Source organism: Callorhinus ursinus, unplaced genomic scaffold, assembly GCF_003265705.2.
Source record: "Callorhinus ursinus isolate GAN/ISIS: 27379988/994484 unplaced genomic scaffold, GSC_fseal_2.0 scaffold6, whole genome shotgun sequence".
Classification (NCBI taxonomy): Eukaryota; Metazoa; Chordata; class Mammalia; order Carnivora; family Otariidae; genus Callorhinus; species Callorhinus ursinus.
In genome coordinates this window covers 25324427-25346778 of record NW_027397068.1, presented here as the reverse complement: position 1 = coordinate 25346778, position 22352 = coordinate 25324427, and the positions used below count along the sequence as shown (strand labels likewise).

Genomic DNA, 22352 nt, shown 5'->3' with positions numbered 1-22352 from the left:
GGGTCCTCAGCTTAGGGTTTCACAAAGCCACAATTAAGGTGTTCTTTGGTCCGCATTCACATCTGGAAGTTTGACTGGGGAAGAATCTGTTTCCAAGCTTACTTCAATGATGGACAGAATTCATGTCCTTGTGTTTGTGGAACAGAGGGACCTGGCTTCTTGCTGGCTGTTGGCTGGAGGCTGCTTTCAGCTCCTAGAGGCCACATACAGTTCCTGCCATGTTGGGAACAACATGGCCACTTCTTTCATCAAGCCGGAGATGAAAGTCTCCAAAGAGTCTGCTAGCAAGACAGAGTCTTTTGTAATGTAAGGTAGTCACAGGAGTGACATCCATCACCTGTGCTATACTTATTGTTTATAAGCAAGTCACTGGTCCCAACTGCTGCAAAGGGAGGGGATCCCCCAAAGGTGTCAACACCAGGAGGCAGTTGTATGAATTACTTTTGCAATTATTCTGGGGATGAAAAGAGACATTGATTATTCAATAAATGTTTGCTTCTGGAATCAATGTCACCAACATGCGTATAGGAAGTAAAAGTGAGGGTGTTAAGAGAAGGGAGACGAAATCCTTGAGTAAGGTGTGTGTTTCACTGGTCCCTCACCGACTACCCTATGGTTTGATCACCAAAACAAAACAAAACTTCACTAATTTCATAGGAGGAAAAATGCATTTGGCTTAGTATTGATTTGAACATTTTCTATCATTTGTATTTTTAATTTTTTCCTTCCATGGTTGTTTCTGCTCTTCACCCATTTGTGTTGGTTTTTTTCTTTTTTTTTTTTTTTTTTTGAGATATCCATTGATTTGACTTTTCTTTGTCCCATGCACCCAAATATTCTCATCCCCACTCTGGTCATTTATCTCCTCATTTTGTTTGTGGTGTGTTGGGGTGGGGGGCGAGGTGCGGGAGTGAGAGGGCACACATACAGTTGCTTTTCATTTCAGTAGTCAGTTCCATCGCTCTCCCACAACAGGGAATACCACGTTTGTTTTCTAACCGTGATCAGTGTTGACTTCGGGAAACCCTTCTTGGCAAAGTTTGGTTCGCAGCGGCCGCTAGATTTATGGGCAGTCCTAGAAGCTGGTGGCCGCGCCGCTTGCTCCCGGGAGGCTGCGACTGCCGGGTCCCCGGCGCGGCGGCCTCCGCCGCCCCCTCCCTCCCTGCTCTCCCCGCTGCGCCCCGGGGCGCGCGCCCGTGCCCGGCCCCCGCCCGCGCCGCCGCGCGAGCTCCGGAGTGGGCTGCGGTCACTGCGCGTCCCGGCGCGGGGCCGACACCGGCCGGGTGGGCGGCGAGGAGTGCGCCAGCGGGACGCCGGGGGTTTCGGCGCCGGCCAGCCCGGCCCAGCGCGTTCGGCTGGGAAACTAATGTGGGCGCAAGGCCGGAGCTCTGCGCAGGGTCGGGGAAGGAAAGGTAAGGAGGGGAGCCCGGGGGCGCCTCGGCGGCCACCTCCCAACAACTGTCCGCACCCTTGCACCACGCGCGCTTTGCTGCAACTTTGCCGGCGCCGCTTCTATCCGGGCCCCGCCCCAGGGTGGGGGCTGCGAGGCCGCCGACCCCCCGGGAGCGCCTTTGCTTCGCCGCCCTGTGCTCCGCGCTGGCCGCGCTGGCCGCACCGCAGCTCCGCTCCCGGCTCCGCTCTGGCCAATTCGAGCCCCGGAGGCCGGGTGGCGCCGCTCGCAGCTCCGCCCGCTGGGGGTCCGCTGCTGAGGGCTCCGCGCGCATCGGCCCCTGGGAACTCGAGTCGTTCGCCCTACAGGCGAATCTTTCCCCCAGATCTTCTGTTAGCCCCACTCTTGCCCAGGCACCTTGGAGCCCAAAGAAAGAGGCCAGATTTTCGAGGGAGAAAAGCTGGTCCAAGGGGCCCTGACGGTCTTAGGTTTCATGGGGAAGTGCAGCGGTTGGGAGTTCCTTTCCCTCTCTGCTAAGGGCATGACTAGGGTCAGTGTTTCATACTGAGTTGGGGACACGCGAAAGCTGTCTCATCAAAGGTCACGCTGACCTGTTTTTTCTATTTGGGGATCCACCTTTAAAAAAAAAAAAAAGAAGTAAGGAAAGAAACAAAACCACTAAATTACCTCATCACCAAGGTCGGTTACAGAGGTATAATACATTTTGAGGGTCTGTATTAAGGAAAAGATTAAAGGCACAGAATCAAAATACAATAATAGGGCTATGGCAAAACAACAACAACAAAAAACTGTTTTAGCCAAAGAGACATTTGCAAAACATTATAATGTTCTACTAATAATAAATGGAAAAGTAGAATTAGAAGCCCACTTTTGAACATAATCTAACTTGATTTAGTAAACATCTAGAATGGGACAATCTTTCCTCCTTCCTGACTTTTTATTCTAACTCTTCTAGTTAGGTATTTTGAATTTGCAAGCTTGGACACAGCAATCTCATTTTATGGCAGTCTTAAGAAATTTTTGGTCTTGGTTCATACTAAGGTTTAGTGGTGGCTCTTTTCTGTTATTTTTAATATCAGGGAGTGTTGCATGGTCATATCCCTTGTGTGACAGTACAGTAACTTGGCATTGTTCTTTGCGGCAAAAGAAAACCAAACGAGAACTACATGAAACAAAATACAAACAAAACCAAAATTGGACCTCCTTCCACATTTGCAGAATGAAGAGGTCTGGCTGATCCCTGATGATTTTAAGGCTCTTTTCGTTCCCTGAAGACTGGAGAATTTAGGATACAAATACAAATTGAAATGTAGAGTAAGACATTTTCTGTCCTAAAATTTAAACCTGTAAACTGGGAGACACTGGAGAGTTGAGTTTCTTTAATCTCAACCGTGTCTCAAAATAGCTGAATCATTGTGCATCCTGTGCTTCTAAATGGTGACATTCTATGCTTATTAAATCAAAATGTGTCCTGGAAAACCAAACTCCCATGCTTCTTAACCACAAGCTGCCTAAGAGCATTGACACACTAGAGCATTCACGTCTGCTTATTTTGAAATAGTCAAGATCAAGAATGGTTATGAAGTGTTGGTTGTAGTGTATGAGTGTAACAACATGTAAGCAACATGGCAGGCAAGAAGTTTCAAAACTGCTTTGGAAAATATCCATAATAGATTGATCTGCAAGCCTGCAAATTGCAGTTGAAATTGGCTTTTGTAATTACGGTTGTTGGTCAACTAGGATTAGGAGCTATAGAGAGTAAGTAAGAGTTGACAAGAGTATATTAAATCATTTAGATTTTTTTTTTTTGAGGAAAAGGGAAAATGTTTCTCTATGTTATCCAAGTAGTTACAGGAGAATGTCTTAAAGTAAAAGTTATAACAGGTATTTTTATTCTTTTTGAGATTTTATTTATTTGTCAGAGAGAGAGAGAGCACAAGCAGGGGGAAGCAACAGGCAGAGGGAGAAGCAGGCTCCCCGCTGAGCAGGGAGCCCGATGCGGGGCTTGATCCCAGGACCCTGGGATCATGACTCGAGCCAAAGGCAGACACTTAACCAACTGAGCCACCCAGGCGTCCCATAATAGACATTTTAAAAAATTAAATAACTGAAAGTTGCTGACTTGAAGCCCCTATAACAATGCTGGATCGCCCTCCAACCCAAAGAATACAGGGATTGATTCACACAGACCCAAAGTGAGACCTTCTCATTTTGTTCTTCTTCATTTATATTCTTCAACAGAATAATAACCTTTGGTGGCTCTTACACACAGTCTGAAATTGGTTCTAGAAAGACAATCAACTGGCTGAGCCTAGGCAAGAATCTTCATTGTTCTGAGCCTCGTTTTTCACTCCAAACAATGCTGATAAAACTACTGAGGTTGCAGAGGTGTTGTGACTCCTAAATGGGTCAGTAAATGGAAGACCTGGTGCCTGGGACATAGTAAGAACACAACTAGTTGTAATTTTCCCTGTCTCCCTTAACAGGTGTTTGCTTACTAACTGAACAAACTATAGGATGAACATTAGTTACAGTTTTTGCTTTCAAATTCAAAAACTCTATGTAGCAAAATCTTGATAATTGTTGAATCTGGATAATAGGTATGTGGAGATTTAATATCTAGTATTTTCTCTGTCTTTGTATATGTTTATTAATCAGAAAAAAAAACTAAGCATGGATCTGGAAAAAACACATAAGATACATTTCTAATCTTACACTGCATTTTAAATTGCAATTTAAAAATTGTTCTATACGGCCTGGAAGGATAAACACAATTATATATAAGGAGTGAGTGGGTGGGAAATAGTACTTGAGAACCATCCATGGAGATCTTCAATTTTTGTGGAATTTTTTTTATTCTAAAAAAGATTTTTACAATGGCAGTGATGTTTGTTAATTCTAGTCATTGGGTTCATGGACTTTAATTCTTTGAAATTTTTGTATTTAAAAATTTTCAAATTAATATAAAATCACCTTATTTTATAAAATTGTTATAAAGAATGCAAACAAAGACAAAAGTATCCCACTATCCAGAAATCATCTTTAACATTAAGTGTATAGATGGCTATAGATCACGTATTAACTAATTCGTATGTATTAATATGTAACATGCTACTCCGGGGACACAAATAATGTTCTAGGGTTTGTCTAATGTTTGTTTTCAATCTTTGACGGACATTCTAGAAAACAAGCTTATTTGCATTTTGCTTTATGAGACTTTAGACAGTCTCTTAAAATGTAGTGTTTATTTAAAACTTTATGCAATAACTGACTTTAAATGAGTTTTAAGTAGCTTAGGTTTATTTGCATATAAGATATTTTTAGCTATTTAAAATAGATCTCATAATTTGAAAGTAAGCTTAAATTGTATCAACATTTGAATTTCACTAAAACGCAAGCTCCAGGAGGGCAGGGATTTATCAAATTATTGCATATTAATTAATATTTTCCTGGCCATTTGAAAGTTGATGACACAGTCAATTATCTTATAATGTTTGTTTTGAAATTAAGCATCATGTCAATGCAATGGAAATCTTAGGGAACAATTTGAGCATAGCAGAGATTTTTTGCTTGCTCGTGCATCATTTACTCAGCCAGGACACCATGTGAACACGTTAAACTATAACCAGCTGAGTTAAGCCATGTAGGAATACACAAAACACAAATACACATACACCTGAAACATCTGCCGGCTACCTTGGTTCACCACAGGTTATCCTGCAAGATTGTGTTCTGCTATTCTTTTGCAGTGATGAACTTTTCTCTATAAAAACACACCCCTTCAGCATCCCAAGAATGTCTAAGCCTCTTGATTCAACATGTCAAATAGTGCACGCAAAAGGAAGGCTTCAATATTGAAGAGAAACTTGAAATAATCAAACATTTCAAAAGAATCAGGAGAATATGTGTATTTCCAGCAGAAACAAGGGAATAATTTACATTGCTTATCCACAGGCAGCGCTGCCAAAATAAGAGGAACATCTATGGTTGGAATACCCTCAAGTATAACAAAGTCAAGAAAAACAAGGCCAAAAGAAATAGAAGAAATGGAAAGATTGTAGAACATGTGGGTTGAGAACCAAACAGAAAATGGTCTCCCACAATCAAAGAGAAAGCTCCTATATCTGTGCAAACACCTTGAAAGGAAATCTCCATACCCTGCAGAAGTGTTCCTTTTAGCACTAGTAGTGGCTGGTTTGGTGGTTTCAAACATCCCTGACCCTGGTGTGTGGTCCACCTGGTTATTTAGCCAGAAAAAAATGAAAAAGAGAGACTCTAACCAGTTAGCTAGATCACATGAGCTTGTTACGCATGTTTGTCAGGAAGAAACATGAGAACCTGAACTAAATAACATAGAAAGGTGAGTTCACTTGCTGCATATAAGTCACTTGGAGGAAAAGGAAGTGAAGGTGTCTACCTTTGATTCATATCAAGAAAAGACTGTTTAATGGATCCATGGATCCAGCTTGTCTTGCATTTTTCAGCATGAATCTTTGGTGGACTTATGGCATGACATGAGAGCAACTGCTCAAAAGCCTGCTTGTGCCTTTAACCATTTCCAGTTTAAGGAGAAGTCAGAGGAACTTGGAGCAGAGCATGGGGATTGTTTATTAAAAGCAATCAAATGACATGGTTGAGAAGGAGAGGTTTACTGCTGTTTCATCAAATGAAGAATTATAGGACACTGAGTGATTCAACACGGGACTGACCTTCCTATCCCTGTGTTGCTCAGAAAGTTGTAATTTCTTAAGAAGACATTTAAATTCATTGAATCTAGAACTGAAGGGAGAAAACAAGAATGTTGTTGATTTGTTCCAGTAAGTCCAGATATTTAGATTCAAACTGTATATGAAGCAGTATGTTATTATTTGCATCTGTCTGCCTGGGAGTGATTCTAGGCTCTATCATTTGTGTATCCTTAGGCAACCTAACTTCCCTATACCTCAGTTTTCCCATCTGTAAAATAGGGACAATAGAACTATATATTTCAAAAAGTTGTGAGGATTAAATGACGTAATATTTTAAGATTCTTAGAAACATGCCTGGCATACAGTAAGTGCTCAGTAAATGGTAGTAGCAATGGTGGTAGCAGTAATAGTAGTCAATGAAGTTCAAGAAGATGGCAACTAGATATTGCATTAATTTCCCATTGCTCAACTCATCTGAACGTGGTGGAGTCACACAACTAGAAGATTTACAGAGCTATTTGAGTTTCTGTAGTCTGTCTTTTGAGTGTTAATCTCTAGAGGTGTCTGAGAGATCAAGTATTTGCCCTATACGTATGGCTCAATTTTACAAAGAACCAAGCTGGAAGGCCCACCCAAGGAAACTTGGTATTCCAGGCATTTTGGAGATTGTATATGAATGACATAATTATTCTGGAAATTGCCCATGTGTCCAAATGCTTAACAGTGTTGGGGCTGTCTGTGACTCCACTGAAGGAGAACCTGTACTATGTTGCTGGTAACCATAGTGAATTTACATGTAATTCCCAGGGCCTCTTCTTAGTGTCTTGTTTTCCAGATACTATTCTTCAAAAGTATTACTTTCTTAACCGGTTTTCCTGATTTAAATCTAGCAAAGATTGAGTGTCTTCTTCTCCATACATCTGTTTTCCAACTCCATCATAAAATGTAGATTATTAATGAAAAGTCTCATGTATAGTAAGTACTCATAATTGTGTGTATTAGTTTCCTGCTGCTTTGTAACAGTACCACAGACTAGTGGCTGAAAACACCACAAATCCATCATCGCACAGTTTTTGTGGGTCAGGAGTCCAGACACAGCTGAACTGGATCCTTTGCCTTGAGTGTTGAGAGCCTGCTATCCAGGTGTCAGCCTCACTGCATTCCCCATTTGGAGTCCAGGGACCTCTTCCAAGATTTTCAGGTGGTTGGAGGAATTCAGCTCCTTGCGGTTGTAGGACTGACATTCCCATTATCTTGGTAACTGTTAGTTGGGGACTTCTTTCAACTCCCAGAGACTGCTGGCCATTCCTTGGCTTGTGGCCCCCATAAGCAGTTCACAACATGGCGTTTGCTTTCTTCCAGGCCAGGAGGAACATGACTCTCCAATTTTCAATCCCTCTCCAGTCCTACAACCTTATATAGCTTAATAATCACAGGTGATTATTCCAGCACCATTTGCCATATAATGTTACCTAATCAAGAGAGTATCTGTCCCATCCCATTCACAGGTCTGCCACACTCAAGGAGAGAGAATTATTGCATGTGTGCACCAATGAGACAGGAATCTTGGGGACCATCTTACAATTCTGCTTATGCGATAAAGTGAGAAATCAGACACAGCTGCAGGTAATCAAATGGACTTTAGCGAAGACAAGAGAATCAGAGAAGTCCAGCATGGGGTGTAGGCATGTTCTCTAATTTTCTCGAGTCTCAAGAGAAGCCAAGCTCTCATTGGTATGGAAAGTCAAAGGCATATTCCAGCCCAGAAGCCTAATGGTGCATGAAGAAACTCATATGTTACATGAAAACAAAGGCTGGTACAGACCCTCTGGAACCCAGAAGGCCATAAATCAATCTCCACTACAAAATTTATGAGATTATCTGTCTGGGATTTCCAGTGTATTCCATGAGGTATCATGAGAAGATGAAATGAGAAAATGAAACAACGTGATATAGTTGCTTGGGAAAGTGTAATTCTCCTAAGGAAAAAGGACAAAGTAGTGACTTCCTTGGTAGGATAAAGAGGCCAAGAACTATAGTGGGGCTGGCCACCTATGTAGGCAGAAACCAGATGGCGACATCTATGCCACAGATAACATCTGATGATTGTAGCATATGAATATTGTAGCCAATATCATTTACATTTATATCAACTCTCTGTTCTTAATCTTAGATAATTCTCCCATATTTATACACTTATACATTATACATATGCACTGTTTGCACAGTGTCATGCCAAGTCTTTTTCATTTCCTTTCTCTGTTACTTGAGAGGCTCTAGACCAGCACTGTCCAAGAGAAATATAATGCAAGCCACATACATAATTTTAAATTTTTTAGTAGCAACATTAAAAAAATAAGACATGGGCAAAATTAACTTTAATGTCTTATTTAACCCAGTATTTCTGAAACATAATCATTTCAACATATAGTCAACATAAAAGTTATTAATGACATACTCTATCTTTGTGCTCAGTCTTTTTGAAATCCATGTGTATAACACATCTCAATTCAGACCAGGCACATGTGGCTAATGGCTACCATATTGGACAGCACAACTCTAGAGTTCTATCTAAGGCCTTGGATCATGGGCATTTAACTTCAACTCTCATTCTCTCTGCACTCGCTTTCTAGCTAATCTTGCCAATCCCAGGCTTTCTTCAGTATTGTCCTGTGTAATAGTAACTATTAAAGATCTCTCTGTCCTGCCCCTTATCTTCTGCTGTGAACTCTGTTGCTAGACCGAGAGTATCAGGTTAATTGAGGATAAAACCGTGTTCCCCTTTCCTCTGATTTCTTTCCAAACTTTGGGATCTCTTAAAATTCCAAAGGGTCTTTAACCCTTCTTTGTTCCTCTGTCTCAATAGAGACACTTCTTCCTTTCACTTCTTCCTCATAGTATAATATATGTTTTCCTTTCTTTTAGTCCAACATCTAAATCATTGATTCAGGTATTAGTCAGATCTCACTTGGGCTTCTTACTTGTTCCAAAACTAATCTGAACACTGCATTTATACCTGAGCATTGTTATCCTTATCAGTCATTGAACATTTATTGAAGACTCACTGTGCTCTAGACAGAGGGAAATTCCATATATGTTTCCATACACACATACGTAAAATAACCAACCAATAAAGCTGACATTTGTATGACCAAATATATATGACCAATGACCATATATAATACATATTACATATTACATGTGTATTATTTATGGTCAATATAACATGTGATGGAAGCCATGTTGACAGATAATAAAGGCCATAAAAATTCAGAGCTAGAAGGTGCAAATTCAGGCCACCCTGTTGAGGAAAGGCTGCTGCAGAATATCCACAAGCCTTGAACCCTCTTGGAATGATGAGTGGCAAGGAAGGAAAATGCCTCCCCACCTGAGCAAAGCATGGGAATGAGAACACACAAGGCCAAAATGTGCCTTTCCAGCTCCTTCAAAGTAAGAATTAAAATTAGGTCCTTTACCCTACAGACAGTTCTGGTGTCTCTCCACCTCACCCCCTAATAGTTCTTAACCCTGGTTGCATGTTAGAACATTCCAGTGCCTGGGCCCCGCCACAGTCCATAGGTAATTAAATAAGTGGTCTCTAGAGTGGGTCCTCAATCATAAAATTGGTGTTAAGACCTGCAGTAATTCAGTTCCACTCTTCAGCTCTATATTTTAACCCATGCTAGGAAAAATCTTCTGTTCCTTATCACATAGGGTCATGTTATTTTAGAGCCAAAAGGACCTCACACTGTTTTGTCCAACACTTCCATTTTACCAGTGAGGAAACAGGTCTAATAAGCTATTTAGGGGCACGGCTAAGACTAGAACCTTTCTTTTAACAGTGTGAACTGAGCCAATAGACACAGAATGGAGCGTTAGCACCAGCACTACCGTCCTGGGCAGACAGTGAGAGATCAAAAGCACAAGAGTAATCTGCATAGAAGGACAGCCAGTGGTCAGCCAGGAAGAAACAAAGCTGAGGTCCTGCAAACAAACAAGGATAATTCAATAATCATGCAGGAACAGCATAAAATAATGGCCCTCAAACTTTAATGTGCGTACGAATCAACTGAGAGCTTATCAGAAGGGCATCTTCCTGGGTTCCTTCCTGGCTCAGTAATTCTGGGATGGGCCCAGGGAAGGGACATTCTAACAAGCCACCCAGGTGACACTTAACATCAGTGATTTGAGGATCCCTGCTGAGAAGCTCTAAACACTTATCTGAGGCAGAAGACTGTAGTTGTCTTCCAGAGACTGGCTTCTTGGCCATTGGAAAGTAAAGACTCAAGGGTGGGTTGGTTATGGGGGTACCCCAGTCAGCCATAGGAGGTCAGGACACAGGGAAGAACAACAGAGATCACCCCTGCAGGAATGAGTAAATTTAGAATTTAAAATTTAAAGTTGGGTAGCCACCAAAAGTAATATTTGCATTTCTGTATTCAATTGTAATCCTCTGGGTGAAAGAAAGCTTTTAAAAACTAAATTCTCCAAAAGGCTCCGCTCTGTAAAATACAAGCAACAAGTACAGCGATGCCATCTCTATATTATTTTTAAATTTGCCAAGAAGTTTTAATATAGATTTCCTCATTTGAGTCTTGTAGCACCCTTTAGAGTGGACAGAACAGGTGATATTACCTCCGCTTGACTGATGAATAAACATGCCTGAGTTCATCTAAGTAGCAAGGAGGAAATGAATGCCTACATTTTCTAAATCCTGGTACTGTGGAAGCAGAATAATAAAAGTGATTTAGTCTGAGCTTCAGAATCAGGCAGGACTGGGTGGAATGTTAGTCCCAAGATTAGCAATGCGACCTTGAACAATTTACTTACCTTCTCTGGGTTTCGATTTTCTCAACTGTAAGATGGAGATATAGTACCTTCTCAGTGGGGTTGTTGTGAAGGTTAAGTGACATAATTCTTGAATACGCCTGGCATGTAGGTCCTGAGTAAGTGTACCTCCTTGAGGATAAGTAGAGAAACCAGCTTTAAGTAAATGATTATTTTGCATATGGAACACATACCAAAGTTAGGACCTATTCCAATTAATGAGTAGAATATTGATGGAATTTTTATCTCCTGGGTTGCCTAGCAACCAAAACTAATGCAATGCCACAAGCTACAAGAGTTGTTGTTTTTTAATCAGATTAAAATTCAACTGCTCTTAAGGAGCTCAATTTCTATGAAGACAAAAGGATTCCCCTATGAATTTGGAGCTGTGCCAGACATTTAAATAAGCAGTGTCCCACCTCTTTAGTGATTTTGTGCCGAAATGCCTTGGATGTTGGGATATTCCCTACTTCTTTTCTCCTGGGTGACGGAAGATGTTAGAACATCCATTAAATCGGATAGAGAGTAGGCCTGGAGAAGGCAGAGTGCTTGTACCTGGATACCAGTGTGTCCAATCAACGTTCCCTGAGTGCCAGAAATACAGAAACAGTTGTCTTTGCCCCATAGGAGTTTCAGAAGCTAAGAGAGGAAGTCAGTCAGTGTTGAATAATAATACAGCCAATTATGTCATCAGTGGCTTTCTAGGTCTGTTTCCCTAGCTCGATGGTAAGCATTACGGATTGAGCGGTACATGTGGCTATGGCAGCTCTTAAATATTCAGTGTTAGGACTATTGTTTTCCTGGCAAACCAGTCCTGACAGAATATCCCGCTGTCTCCCAACACGTTCATATCCGATTCAGAGCCTGAGACGTGGCCCTGCCTGCTGGTGAGGGCATGGCGCTGAGCGGACAGGGACTCCTACCCGGGACTTCCTGCCTCTCTTACCTCAAGCCAGCTACTTAGCCAATCTTGTGCCCTGCTTTTCTCATTGGTAAGCAGAGCATGATGATTTAGATTCTGCCTCCCTCGTGGCAACAAGTGTGACGCGATGAGATAATAAATGCTCAGGTTGTGAACAGATAAACGCCATTTCTGAGCTAGTCTTAATCAGTTGGTCCCAAGTCTCCATCCTATTTCATGGAGCATCCGTGTACCTGTCTTTAAATGTCCTCATTCCTCTATAACTCAGGGGCTCACAGCCTCAGGAGTAAAAAGGGGGGAACTGGGAATTATTGTGTTTATTTGCACTTAATTTTGTCTCCATCATTTGTATCTCCATGTGCTAATTTCTCTTGCGGGGAAGATGGGCTTTCCTGCCGGAGAAATCCATCGTGCCACTTTGGCATCTCAACATTTATTTACCCAAAAACATGACTTAAGGCCTTCAGGCCTTTCCAGCAGGCAGCTGGTTGATGAATCATGTTCAGTCATGGAGTGTTGCTGGCCCATATCAGAGGAACACTCATGCCCGTCACCTGCCCCTGTCAGTTCTTTCTCTTCTAATAAAATACATCTGTTTTGGTGACTGAATAAAAACACACCGAGGGGAGAAAGGCTGGGTGTGGAGTAATTTAATCAGGGCAAGTCAGCACTCTGTGTTGCTGTGTTGAGTGCTACGGTATCAAGGATAGGAAGATGATTTGGTAGCAGCTTCTTGAAACAGAAGCCGCTGGAAAGGGCCGGAAGCGCAGTTCTTCTGATGATCATAATGGGTCACCCTCCTGGAACGATGTGGCCCAGCCTATCCCCCAAGTCCGGATCGTCAGGGGACAAGATTCCCAGAAGCTCCCTTCTGCATTGCCACAGAGGTTTTACATGGCCTTTCTCTGTTAGCATCATTTTAACATTTTGTTGAGGATTATAAATTTTTAAGGAAGGTCAAACCAAAGTTCAGAGCTCTGGCAGCAGTGCTTTTTAATATTGGCTTTAGTGGCTGTGTTAGGTATCCTGAGGAACCGATTAATTTAAAATACCCTAGTTTTAAAAGTAAAACAGCAGGGAGACTGACATTTGCAGTCTGGTATTCTGCAGTTCTCACTACTCATTGTATTTAAAAAAATTTTTTTTCTTTGTTGTGACTATCCGGTAGTATATAATTTTGTGTTGCATTTAAAGAGGAGAAAGTAAACACGTTCGGGGTGCTGGTCTGCCCCGAATCACATCATCTCACATGAGTGATGGGGGGAGGCAGGATTTAGGGGGCATGGGATGTTTAAAGTACATTTGAAAGTAGCTTAAGTACAAATAGCAATATAAGTTATAGGTCTGTGGTTTTTTTTTTTTTTCCTTCTTTTTTTAATGATTCACCTGGTGATGCTCTTAAAGTCCTTACTTGCTGAGGAAAGAATCACTATCCAGGATGAAGAACCAGGAACTCCAACAACAGTGGCTCCTTTATTTCCATTTCTGGTTCTGTTGGTGATTATACTCTTCCCTTTTTTTACTTCAGCTAAGTCATTTTCACCTCTCTGTGTGTATTTTTTTTTTCTATGAGACAAGATCTGTGATACCCGATATTTTATTAACAGGTGTTCTGGAAATGATCTATCTCAAAAATAAAAACACTAAATATAGCATGTAAGTGCAAGGCTTCTGAATGTTGTGGTTTAAAAATCCAATCTAATGAATGCTTCACATTGAAACTATTTCTTGTTAAGAAACCTGGGGATAAATGATACATATCCTACAGCTCTATCATCCTGGTTAAATCTCTCCTGACTCAGATCACACATTAGCATTTTTACCATATGGCTCAAAGGGTAGAGAATATATGTGCAGAGGAACAAATCGGTAACATTTTTTGACCATCTGGTAAATAAATGTGTAAGTAGCAGGAATTTTAATATTATTTATTTAGTTATATGGGTACAGATTTAACTTGAAATAGTCTCTAATACAGTAAGGTAGATCTGAATTTATATTTCTCAAATAATTTTGATCTAATTCATGAAACATACTCATAGTCTACTCTGTGCTTTTAAAATCTGACTCCTAAGTATGTGTTTCTCATGTTTATTGTTTCCTTAGGGCTCTTTAGAGTGCCTAATTTAAAATCTCTTTCATGAGAAGCCACATGATTGGAGCCAGCGTAGAGGCTTCCCTACAGAAGTTCTGCTCTACCCCGACCACTGTGTGACCTGGGATAAATTAGTTGGCCTCTCTAAGTGTCGAATTTTTCATCTGTGAAGAGTGAATAACATTGTCAAACAGTATCTCTCAGAGGGTGGGCCATGAAAGGCCATGGACTGATGCCTCAGAATCGTGGGGGAGATTGTCAAGAGGCCGGCACATAGGCCCGACCCCGCCCTCAGAGATTCTGACTCCGTACGCCTGCACACCGCTTCTGAATCTGCATTTTTAGTCACTGTCCCAAGAGATTCTGAGGTACACCAAGGCATTGTTACGAAGATGAGTTGATGATAGCACCTAGCTTTCTAGCAGAATATGTAGTTAGCTAATTCTAACAAATGCTAAAATTTCAGTAAATAATTTATCATTATTATTAAGCATAACCCTAAAAATATACATCTTCTATCCTAGAAACTTAACAGCATCTGTGCCCTCTCTGTATTATTCCTTATAACTAATGCAAATACATAATTATGTCAAAATAAAATTAAAAAAAATTCTAACTTCGTAGAAAATAGCATATCAACTTGAATAGGAATGCTGGTGATTCACTTAAATATACCTCTCAATTTTCCTTCTTTAATTAGATGCTTCTTTTTTTTCTTGTCCAGGAAACCACAAAATATTTGTGGACTAGATCTGAATCAGGAGCCCAGATGTACTTAAAGAAGCTAGCATGGGATTTTTAGGTTTTCAAGATCCATACACACAAAACCCTTAATCACTACAACCCCAGTGTCCAGGCTGTCTCTGGTTTTATAAAGACGTAGTGAAACTCTGAGGATGGAAAAGCAAAGGACTTAATTACTTGCTTCAATATCATCAAATGTCAACTGAAAAGTGAACCAGACAGAAGTACAGCCATGGAGAGAAATTCAAGTCTATGGAAGAACCTGATAGATGAACACCCAGTCTGCACCACCTGGAAGCAAGAGGCCGAAGGAGCCATTTATCATCTTGCCAGTATTTTATTTGTAGTAGGTTTCATGGGCGGCAGTGGATTCTTCGGGCTCCTTTACGTCTTCAGTTTGCTGGGGTTGGGTTTTCTCTGCTCTGCTGTCTGGGCTTGGGTAGATGTCTGTGCAGCTGACATATATTCCTGGAATTTTGTACTGTTTGTCATCTGCTTCATGCAATTTGTTCACATTGCATATCAAGTTCGCAGCATAACTTTTTCCCGAGAATTCCAGCTATTGTACAGCTCCCTTTTTCAGCCTCTGGGGACGTCTTTGCCCGTCTTCAGAACAATTGCTCTGAGCTCTGAAGTGGTTACTTTGGAAAAGGAACACTGTTATGCCATGCAGGGGAAAACCTCCATTGATAAACTCTCCCTGCTTGTTTCGGGAAGGTTTGTACTCTTGGTGCTTGCTCTATATTAGTTATTTCCTTTGTATTAGTTACTAGCTGGTGTTTCTTTCTGCTACACTTTTCCATCTCAGCATAGCACAGTCCTGGGTGGTTTTTAGCACCGTGAGGCATGAGAAACCCCTCGACACATACATGAGTCATGGACATAGGCATTTAGAGTACATGCTGTTATTTACCTGAAGCAGGATATAATTGAGAGCCTTAATATTTCTTCTTAGAAATCAAATGTACAAATGGGTTTGTCTGGATATGCTATTTGTTTCCAAGCTAATCACTGAGAGTCAAGAAGAGGATGATGCCAGCTTGAATTAATAGAATACTTATGTTGGCATGCAAAGTACTTTAAATAGACTGTGATAGGGCATTCTTTTAAGGAATAGAGAACATTTAAGTTTTGTAATGATCAATTTTCTTCAGTAAATTCTAGAATTGCCCACTTGCTAGAAGCAGGGGGTTCACCATATATAATTTTTATATCTATATTTCTATGCATATAAACTTTGAAAACAGAAAGTTTGGGGAAACTTTAATGGAAACAATAATGTGATTATTCCATGCCTTTAAAAAGTTTAAATATTAGTCTACAGAGGTATTTACAGTGCCACTCCTTTATGTTCTTCAGTGTTTTCCTACTTAATTTAAAATCCAACTGTGTGCATTGGAACTTTGTCTTCAAGTATAATATATACACACAAATGGGCACATACCATCAATGTATACCTTGATGCATCGTCTGATGAATTTCACCCAATATTCCAGAATCCTAACTGTGTGAGGAACATCAGTACATGAATCTTACAGGAGATTTTGTCACTTACTGTAATGTGTGAATTTAATATTTCATCCTACAAAATTTTAAAAGCCATAAAGACCACTGGAGATATGAAATACTGTTCCCTCCCCCTTGCCTCCAATTATGGGCTTGCTTTCTCCTTCTCTCATGAATGATGTTCTTTGTGTTTGGGTAGGATCAGAGTGACGGTTGATGGCGAATTTCTGCATTACATTTTCCCCTTCCAGTTCCTGGACTCTCCGGAATGGGACTCATTGAGACCCACAGAAGAAGGCATTTTTCAGGTGAGGGGTAACTAGACCACAGAGTGAACACCACCTATTCCAAACAGATAGACATTTGTTTAAAAACAGGCTATGGTGAGCGCTTGTGAATTGTGTAAGACTGATGAATCATAGACCTGTACTCCTGAAACAAATAATACATTTTATGTTAATTAAAAATATATATTATAATAAAAAATAAAAATAAGCAAACAAAACAGCAGATGACAGAGCAATAATTTATATTCAACTTTGGAATGCACTTTGCAGCATGTGTGACTTCCCAGCCCTGTTTGACTCTTGCTGATTACTGTCACTGTATAGGTCCAGCAACAAGAAAAGGGATGGGCCTTGTATATGACAGAAAGGAGTCCATGATAGATGCTCTTAAATTGTCCTTTGCTTAGCTGCATATATGGAGATTAAAATATAATTAATTGAGATTTGACTATAAACTAAACACTGCCACTGACAAGGTGGAGAAAAACACCAAGAATTTAAAAGTCTGCCCTTATTACAAAATGAGGGATTCTTAAAATTTAAAATGCTAATAGATTTTAGTTGTTTTCTAGCAAAAAAAAAAAAAATGCTAAACTTCCTGTCACTGCTCTGCTGCTGTGTCTGATAATTTCGAAAGATAATCACTTCAGTGGATTCTATTATGGTATTTTGTTTTCCTACAATTCATACATGTAACATTCATGTGTGTATGCAAATACAAATTCATATACATATGCAGAATAGGTCAATAAATTCTATTTCGTGCCACAGAAACAGAGTTAAATGTCTGCAGTCTTCGGGACTGACTTGGAACTACTTCTCTAACATTAGCCAACTTTATTATTTTTTAGTATCAAGTAGTTCTCACGTCAGTAAAAGGCAAAATATAGACACCCAGATTTTGAAAAGAGGGAAATTGGAAATGGGCACAATATTGTGATTGTTCATGTTATAAATTATATATGTAGCAAGACATTTTGTAGTTTCTCCCCGTTTTTAAAATATATTGTGAGTCAGTGAGCTTTTTTAACCTAAGAGAGTAGCAAGTAAAATTCATTTAAAATTGGGGCCAATAAAAAAGGCAGAATTTTTCTTGCTTCCTAATCTTTGTTTTTTTATGTGGCCTTACTTTTTTTTTTTTTTTAGGTAACCCTCACAGCAGAAACTGATTGTCGATATGTGTCTTGGAGGAGAAAGAAATTGTATTTGCTCTTCGCTCAGCATCGTTACATCTCCCGCCTGTTTTCAGTTTTAATTGGCAGTGACATTGCAGATAAACTCTATGCCTTGAATGACAGGGTATATACAGGAAAAACATACCACTACGATATTCGGTTACCCAACTTCTATCAAATGTCAAGTCCAAAAATACGCAAATCACCCCTGACAGAACATTTCCGGAATTCCAGGCAGTATTGTGATAAATGACATCGAAGTTGGAAGTTTTATAATTATAGAAAAGACCCTCTTCATCATTCCCCAAATGAAACACAGAAAATCGTGCTCACTAACATTTTTACAAATCAAACACAGAGGCAAGATGCCACCGTCGGCTGTTTTACTCATCTCAACTTCTGCATCATGAATAAAGTTTACAAATTTCTCTGTATTTCTTATTGGAATAAGGTGGGAGGTGGAGAATGAACAACTGTGGGCAATTTCTCCTTTTCTATGTCAGAACTGGGAGAATGAAATTTTGTGTTCTCAAATATTTCCTCAGATTTATTCAAATCTGCTATCTTGCCCTATTGAGTTAGGCTTTGCTTCTCAAGAAGCAGCCAGAAAGTACTCTCAGCATGAGAGTGGGCTGTGACTGTCCACATCAGTGTTCCCAGAATTCACTTTTTGCCACAACCTCTGATGAAAGCAAGGTGGATTATTGTGATGGGCAGCGATTATTTATTTTAAATGTGAAGTTATTTAATATGACTAGAAAGTAAAATACATGCAAGAGATGAAAATATGTCCATCTTGAAGGCTAGTTTATTGCAACAAATAATTTATCAGCTCAGTCTGTCATTAACATTTGGAAAAGAGGCATTTCATGGAAGACATGCATACTAATTACAGAGTAAAAAGAATACCCAGGAACAAATAGTAAAAGCGTTGCACAGTATTTCAGTCTCACATGGTTAGCCAAAAGTGCAAGTGTGAATGGTCTGACTGGACAGCAAGGGACTCATAGCCAAAGCTCTACCCACCACACAAACGCGGGAGTCCCTTCGACATTGTAAAGAAGAGCTAACAGATCCTCCGTCTGATCCCTATGTTCAGAAAACGGGTTCTTTCTCTGGAGATCACCAGCTGACCATGTTCTTTGGTAGAAAGATAAATCATCATGCATTTAACAAATATGCATTGAGCTCCTACTATGGCTCCAGGTGCTGACCTGAGCACTAGTGATACACCAGGTAACAGATTCCATCCCTCATGGAACTTACATTCTGGGGTGAGAGAGACCGATAATAAAACAAAAACCTAGAGTTCGAAAGAGTGTCACCATGGAGAGAGAGGGATTAGGGACAGTGGGTAGGATGGGGCATTGTCATTTTAATAGGATGGTCAAAGAAGGCCTGAATGAGAAGATAATGTTTGAACAGAGACTGAGGGAAGCAAAGGAACAATCCATGCAGACACTTGGGGAATGAGGAATCTGGGGGAGTAGAGAGAAAGGCAAATGAGAAGGCCTGTCGGCATGGACAGGAACAGAGAGAAGGCAGCACGGCTACAAAAGAATGAGCACTAGAGAGAGAAGGCAGAGAATTTGGGGCAGATTGGGTGGGGCCTAATAAGTCATGGTGAGAACTCTGACTTTTATTCTGAGAGTGACCAGAAGCCACCGGGGAGTTTTAAATAGAAGGGTGGTGTGATCTACCTTATTTAATAAATTCAATAGAATCACATTGGCCAGCCCGGTGAGAATGGACTGGTGGGGGAGGGGAGCAAGAGCGGACTTGGAATGCAAGGTCAGGGTTAAGTGTGAGATGCCTACCAGACACCGAAGTAGAATAAATGGTTGGATGAGTCTAGAGTTCAAGAGAAAGGTCTGGGCTAGAGAGAGATTTGAGAGTACGTCGCCTACGGATAATACTTAAAGCCATGAGACTTAACTACACACAGTAAGTGTAGATTCAGAAGGAAAATTGTTGGGAGGACCTTTCCTTGGAGCACTCCATTGTTAAGGGGACAGGGAGATGGGGAAGAGTCAGCAAAGGACAAGAGAAGGAGCAGCTAGGGAGGTAGGAAGAAAACCAGAAGCGTCATGTCCTGGAGGCCGAGTGAAGAAAGTGTTCGAGAAGAAGGGAGCGATGGACTGTCTCAAATGTGGCCGACAGGTCAGGTGCTGTGAAGTCTGAGAATAAACCATGGGGTTGAGCAGCATGGAGGTCACTGGTGAACATGACAGGAACAGTTTTAGTGCAGTAATTGGGAACAAACACTTGACTAAAGTAGGTTGAGGGGAAATGAAAGGCAAGAAATTGGAAAAGCAAGTACAAGTAAGCTTTTCAAGGAGTTTTGATGTGAAGGGAAACAGAAATGAACAGTAGCCTGAGCAGGAAGTGGGGTCAAGAGAGAAGATGTTTTTCATCATTGTATATAAGGTAAGAGAAAGAATGGCATATTTGTATGCTGATGGGAATGAGCCAGGAGAGAGGGGTGAATTGCTGGAGGGTTGCCCTTGAGCAGGTGAGTGATGATGGCATCCAGTGACCTTAAGCAGGAACATGGACAGTCAGTCATTAGGAAGGAGAGCAGGCAGAAAGCACGTGGGAGCACAGTTGCTGGCAAATGAGAGATGTCCCGGGAGCTCGTGGACGTTCTCTCATAATTACTTGTTTTCTCGGTGACCAGGAAACCAAGTGAGCAAGAAGGGTGGGGGAAGAAGTTTTGGGGTTATGGAAGGTACATTATCTTTCTGTTCATTAGCATGTGCTGTAAGTGGGACAGTGTGACAAGGTCTGAATCATTAGTCTGGATGAGCTATTGAACTCATCAAGTTCAGCGGGAACTAGAGGAATAGTTGGAGGGGTTATCTCCCAGCCCCACATGGCTATCATGGGCATCCATGACACAAGCAGACACAATGGCAGCTCTCTGCTCAGTACAACTGAAGGCCTTCCAGTATTAAAGCACACACCATCCTAAGGAGAATCCACACCTTAAGTTGGTACCAGCTAATAATTTCACAGGTGTTATTTATCGGAGAGCTTCTAACCATGAAAATCAACTGAGAACAAACCACATAGAAATGGGATGTAGATTTTTAGTTTAAATCACGTTGGCAGAGGGAGCAAAAGAATTTACGTACAATTTTTCCAGAAATCTAACCATTCTTATGCTGAAGAGGAAGGAGTACAAACAGAACAGGCTAACGGGATATTGAAAGAGGAGGTACGGAGTTGAACCTCACCATCTTCACACATGTGGGTAGGGCTAGCACCAGCCCTCCTCAGTAGAACGGATGCACGATTATCCAACACCTTGGTTTGCACCCAGGTGTTCTCACTTCAACAACAATACAAAATACCAAAATCCCTCTACTAATCTCTATGTATATGCCCTGTATGTTTGGTTTGAAATGTCTAACAAACCACATTTTGTTCTCTCAAAATACTCTGATTAGTCGAGATAGAAAGAGGAAACCACAGATATCCAAATAAAAAGTACCCCTGAAGCACAATATCTTAAATTTAATTTCTATTAAAAATTGGGCTCATTTTCATCTCAGCCTAATTGTTTCCAGCCCTAAATCCCTTTGATTCATTTATCACTGGTCAAAGGGCAATAAGATGAGGAACGGGTTGTTTTCTTGTGTTAAAAATGCTCTATGGCTTTGTACACAAGATCTGTATATGCAAAAATAAATGAAGTGCCTTGTTCAGAAAGTATAAAGAATTTTAAGACCGAGGAAGTAGAGCACTGAACCAAATGCACGGCTTTTGTAAGCCTGAGGCCCTTTGCATGCCTGCGAAGCTGATCCTAGTCAAGAGTTATCCCTGTGACTTAAAGTAATTGGGGTGATTGTAATTTTGTCCTAAATTCTGTGGTCAGGAACAACCCTGAGAAGCAGCCTGAGGGGGAAAAGAAGTGGCTTAAAACGAGCCCATAAACACTCACCCCAGTCACCTAGGCAAGTTCCTAGAGGCTGCCGGCCCCATTTGCACAGCCTTCACTGCAATTGGATATCTGGAGGCTTCCCGTTCCCCTCAGGAGCTCGTCTTTTGAACTTGATTTGACCTCCATACAAAGCACCAGTATGATTTGCCCTGGACTCTGCACCTCTAGGAACTCATGGTGCTGAAATTAATCCACCATAAAGAATAGCATGATGCTCTCTCAGCACTTACGGGTTGAGGAATTTTCTCTCCCCTTCAACAAAGGAGCAGAAGGCAATTCAGTTGCTCTCTGCTCATCTGGATAAGCTTTGGATGTCATTTTGTTACATTGCACGGAAGGAGAAGGACAGAATTGATTTGACAGAGCAGTTACTAAGTGAAATCCCCCAACCTAGCTGGCAAGAGCCGTAAGAGAAACATACTAAGCAGACAATACAAATTATAAGAGCAATACGTTATACATCATGTACTTAAGACTCCTGGTTTAACCAAGGACATAAATATACATGTGGCATCGGATTGCACTAACTGGGTTCCACATTGCTATATGACACATGGTTATAGAAGAAATTAACCTTCAGAAATGGTGTTCCCAAATTAATATCATTTTTTAGCACATGACAGCTTACTAAACTGTGGGCCATCAGTGAGCCAATTCCTTTACTTTTCTTCCTTCTACCAAAATTTAATACCCCCATATCAATAAAAAAATACAAATAGCAGTATCATATAGACTTCTTATAATAAAATACAAG

The 22352-nt window shown here is 40.8% G+C and overlaps 1 protein-coding gene across 2 annotated transcripts; it reads left to right on the top strand.

Moving 5' to 3' along the window:
* The first annotated feature begins 1214 nt into the window (after nt 1-1214).
* On the top strand, nt 1215-18083 carry POPDC3 (popeye domain cAMP effector 3). 2 transcript variants are annotated; one of them, XM_073893715.1, is made up of 5 exons: nt 1215-1412; nt 13955-14311; nt 14668-15404; nt 16393-16501; nt 17627-18083. In XM_073893715.1, the coding sequence occupies exons 3-5, from the start codon at nt 14920-14922 to the stop codon at nt 17906-17908; spliced, it is 876 nt and encodes a 291-aa protein (XP_073749816.1). In that variant the 5' UTR covers nt 1215-1412; nt 13955-14311; nt 14668-14919; the 3' UTR covers nt 17909-18083. The 2 variants fall into 2 exon arrangements, with proteins under 2 accessions (XP_073749816.1, XP_025716225.1); XM_025860440.2 differs by lacking the exon at nt 13955-14311.
* Nucleotides 18084-22352: the final 4269 nt, after the last annotated feature.

Excerpts from the sequence above, each read along its gene's own strand:
- POPDC3 (XM_025860440.2), top strand. The coding sequence starts at position 14,920 with ATGGAGAGAAATTCAAGTCTATGGAAGAACCTGATAGATGAACACCCA. Across the intron at positions 15,405-16,392 it reads TCCCTGCTTGTTTCGGGAAG|GATCAGAGTGACGGTTGATG; the intron begins GTTTGTACTCTT and ends GTGTTTGGGTAG. Across the intron at positions 16,502-17,626 it reads CAGAAGAAGGCATTTTTCAG|GTAACCCTCACAGCAGAAAC; the intron begins GTGAGGGGTAAC and ends TTTTTTTTTTAG.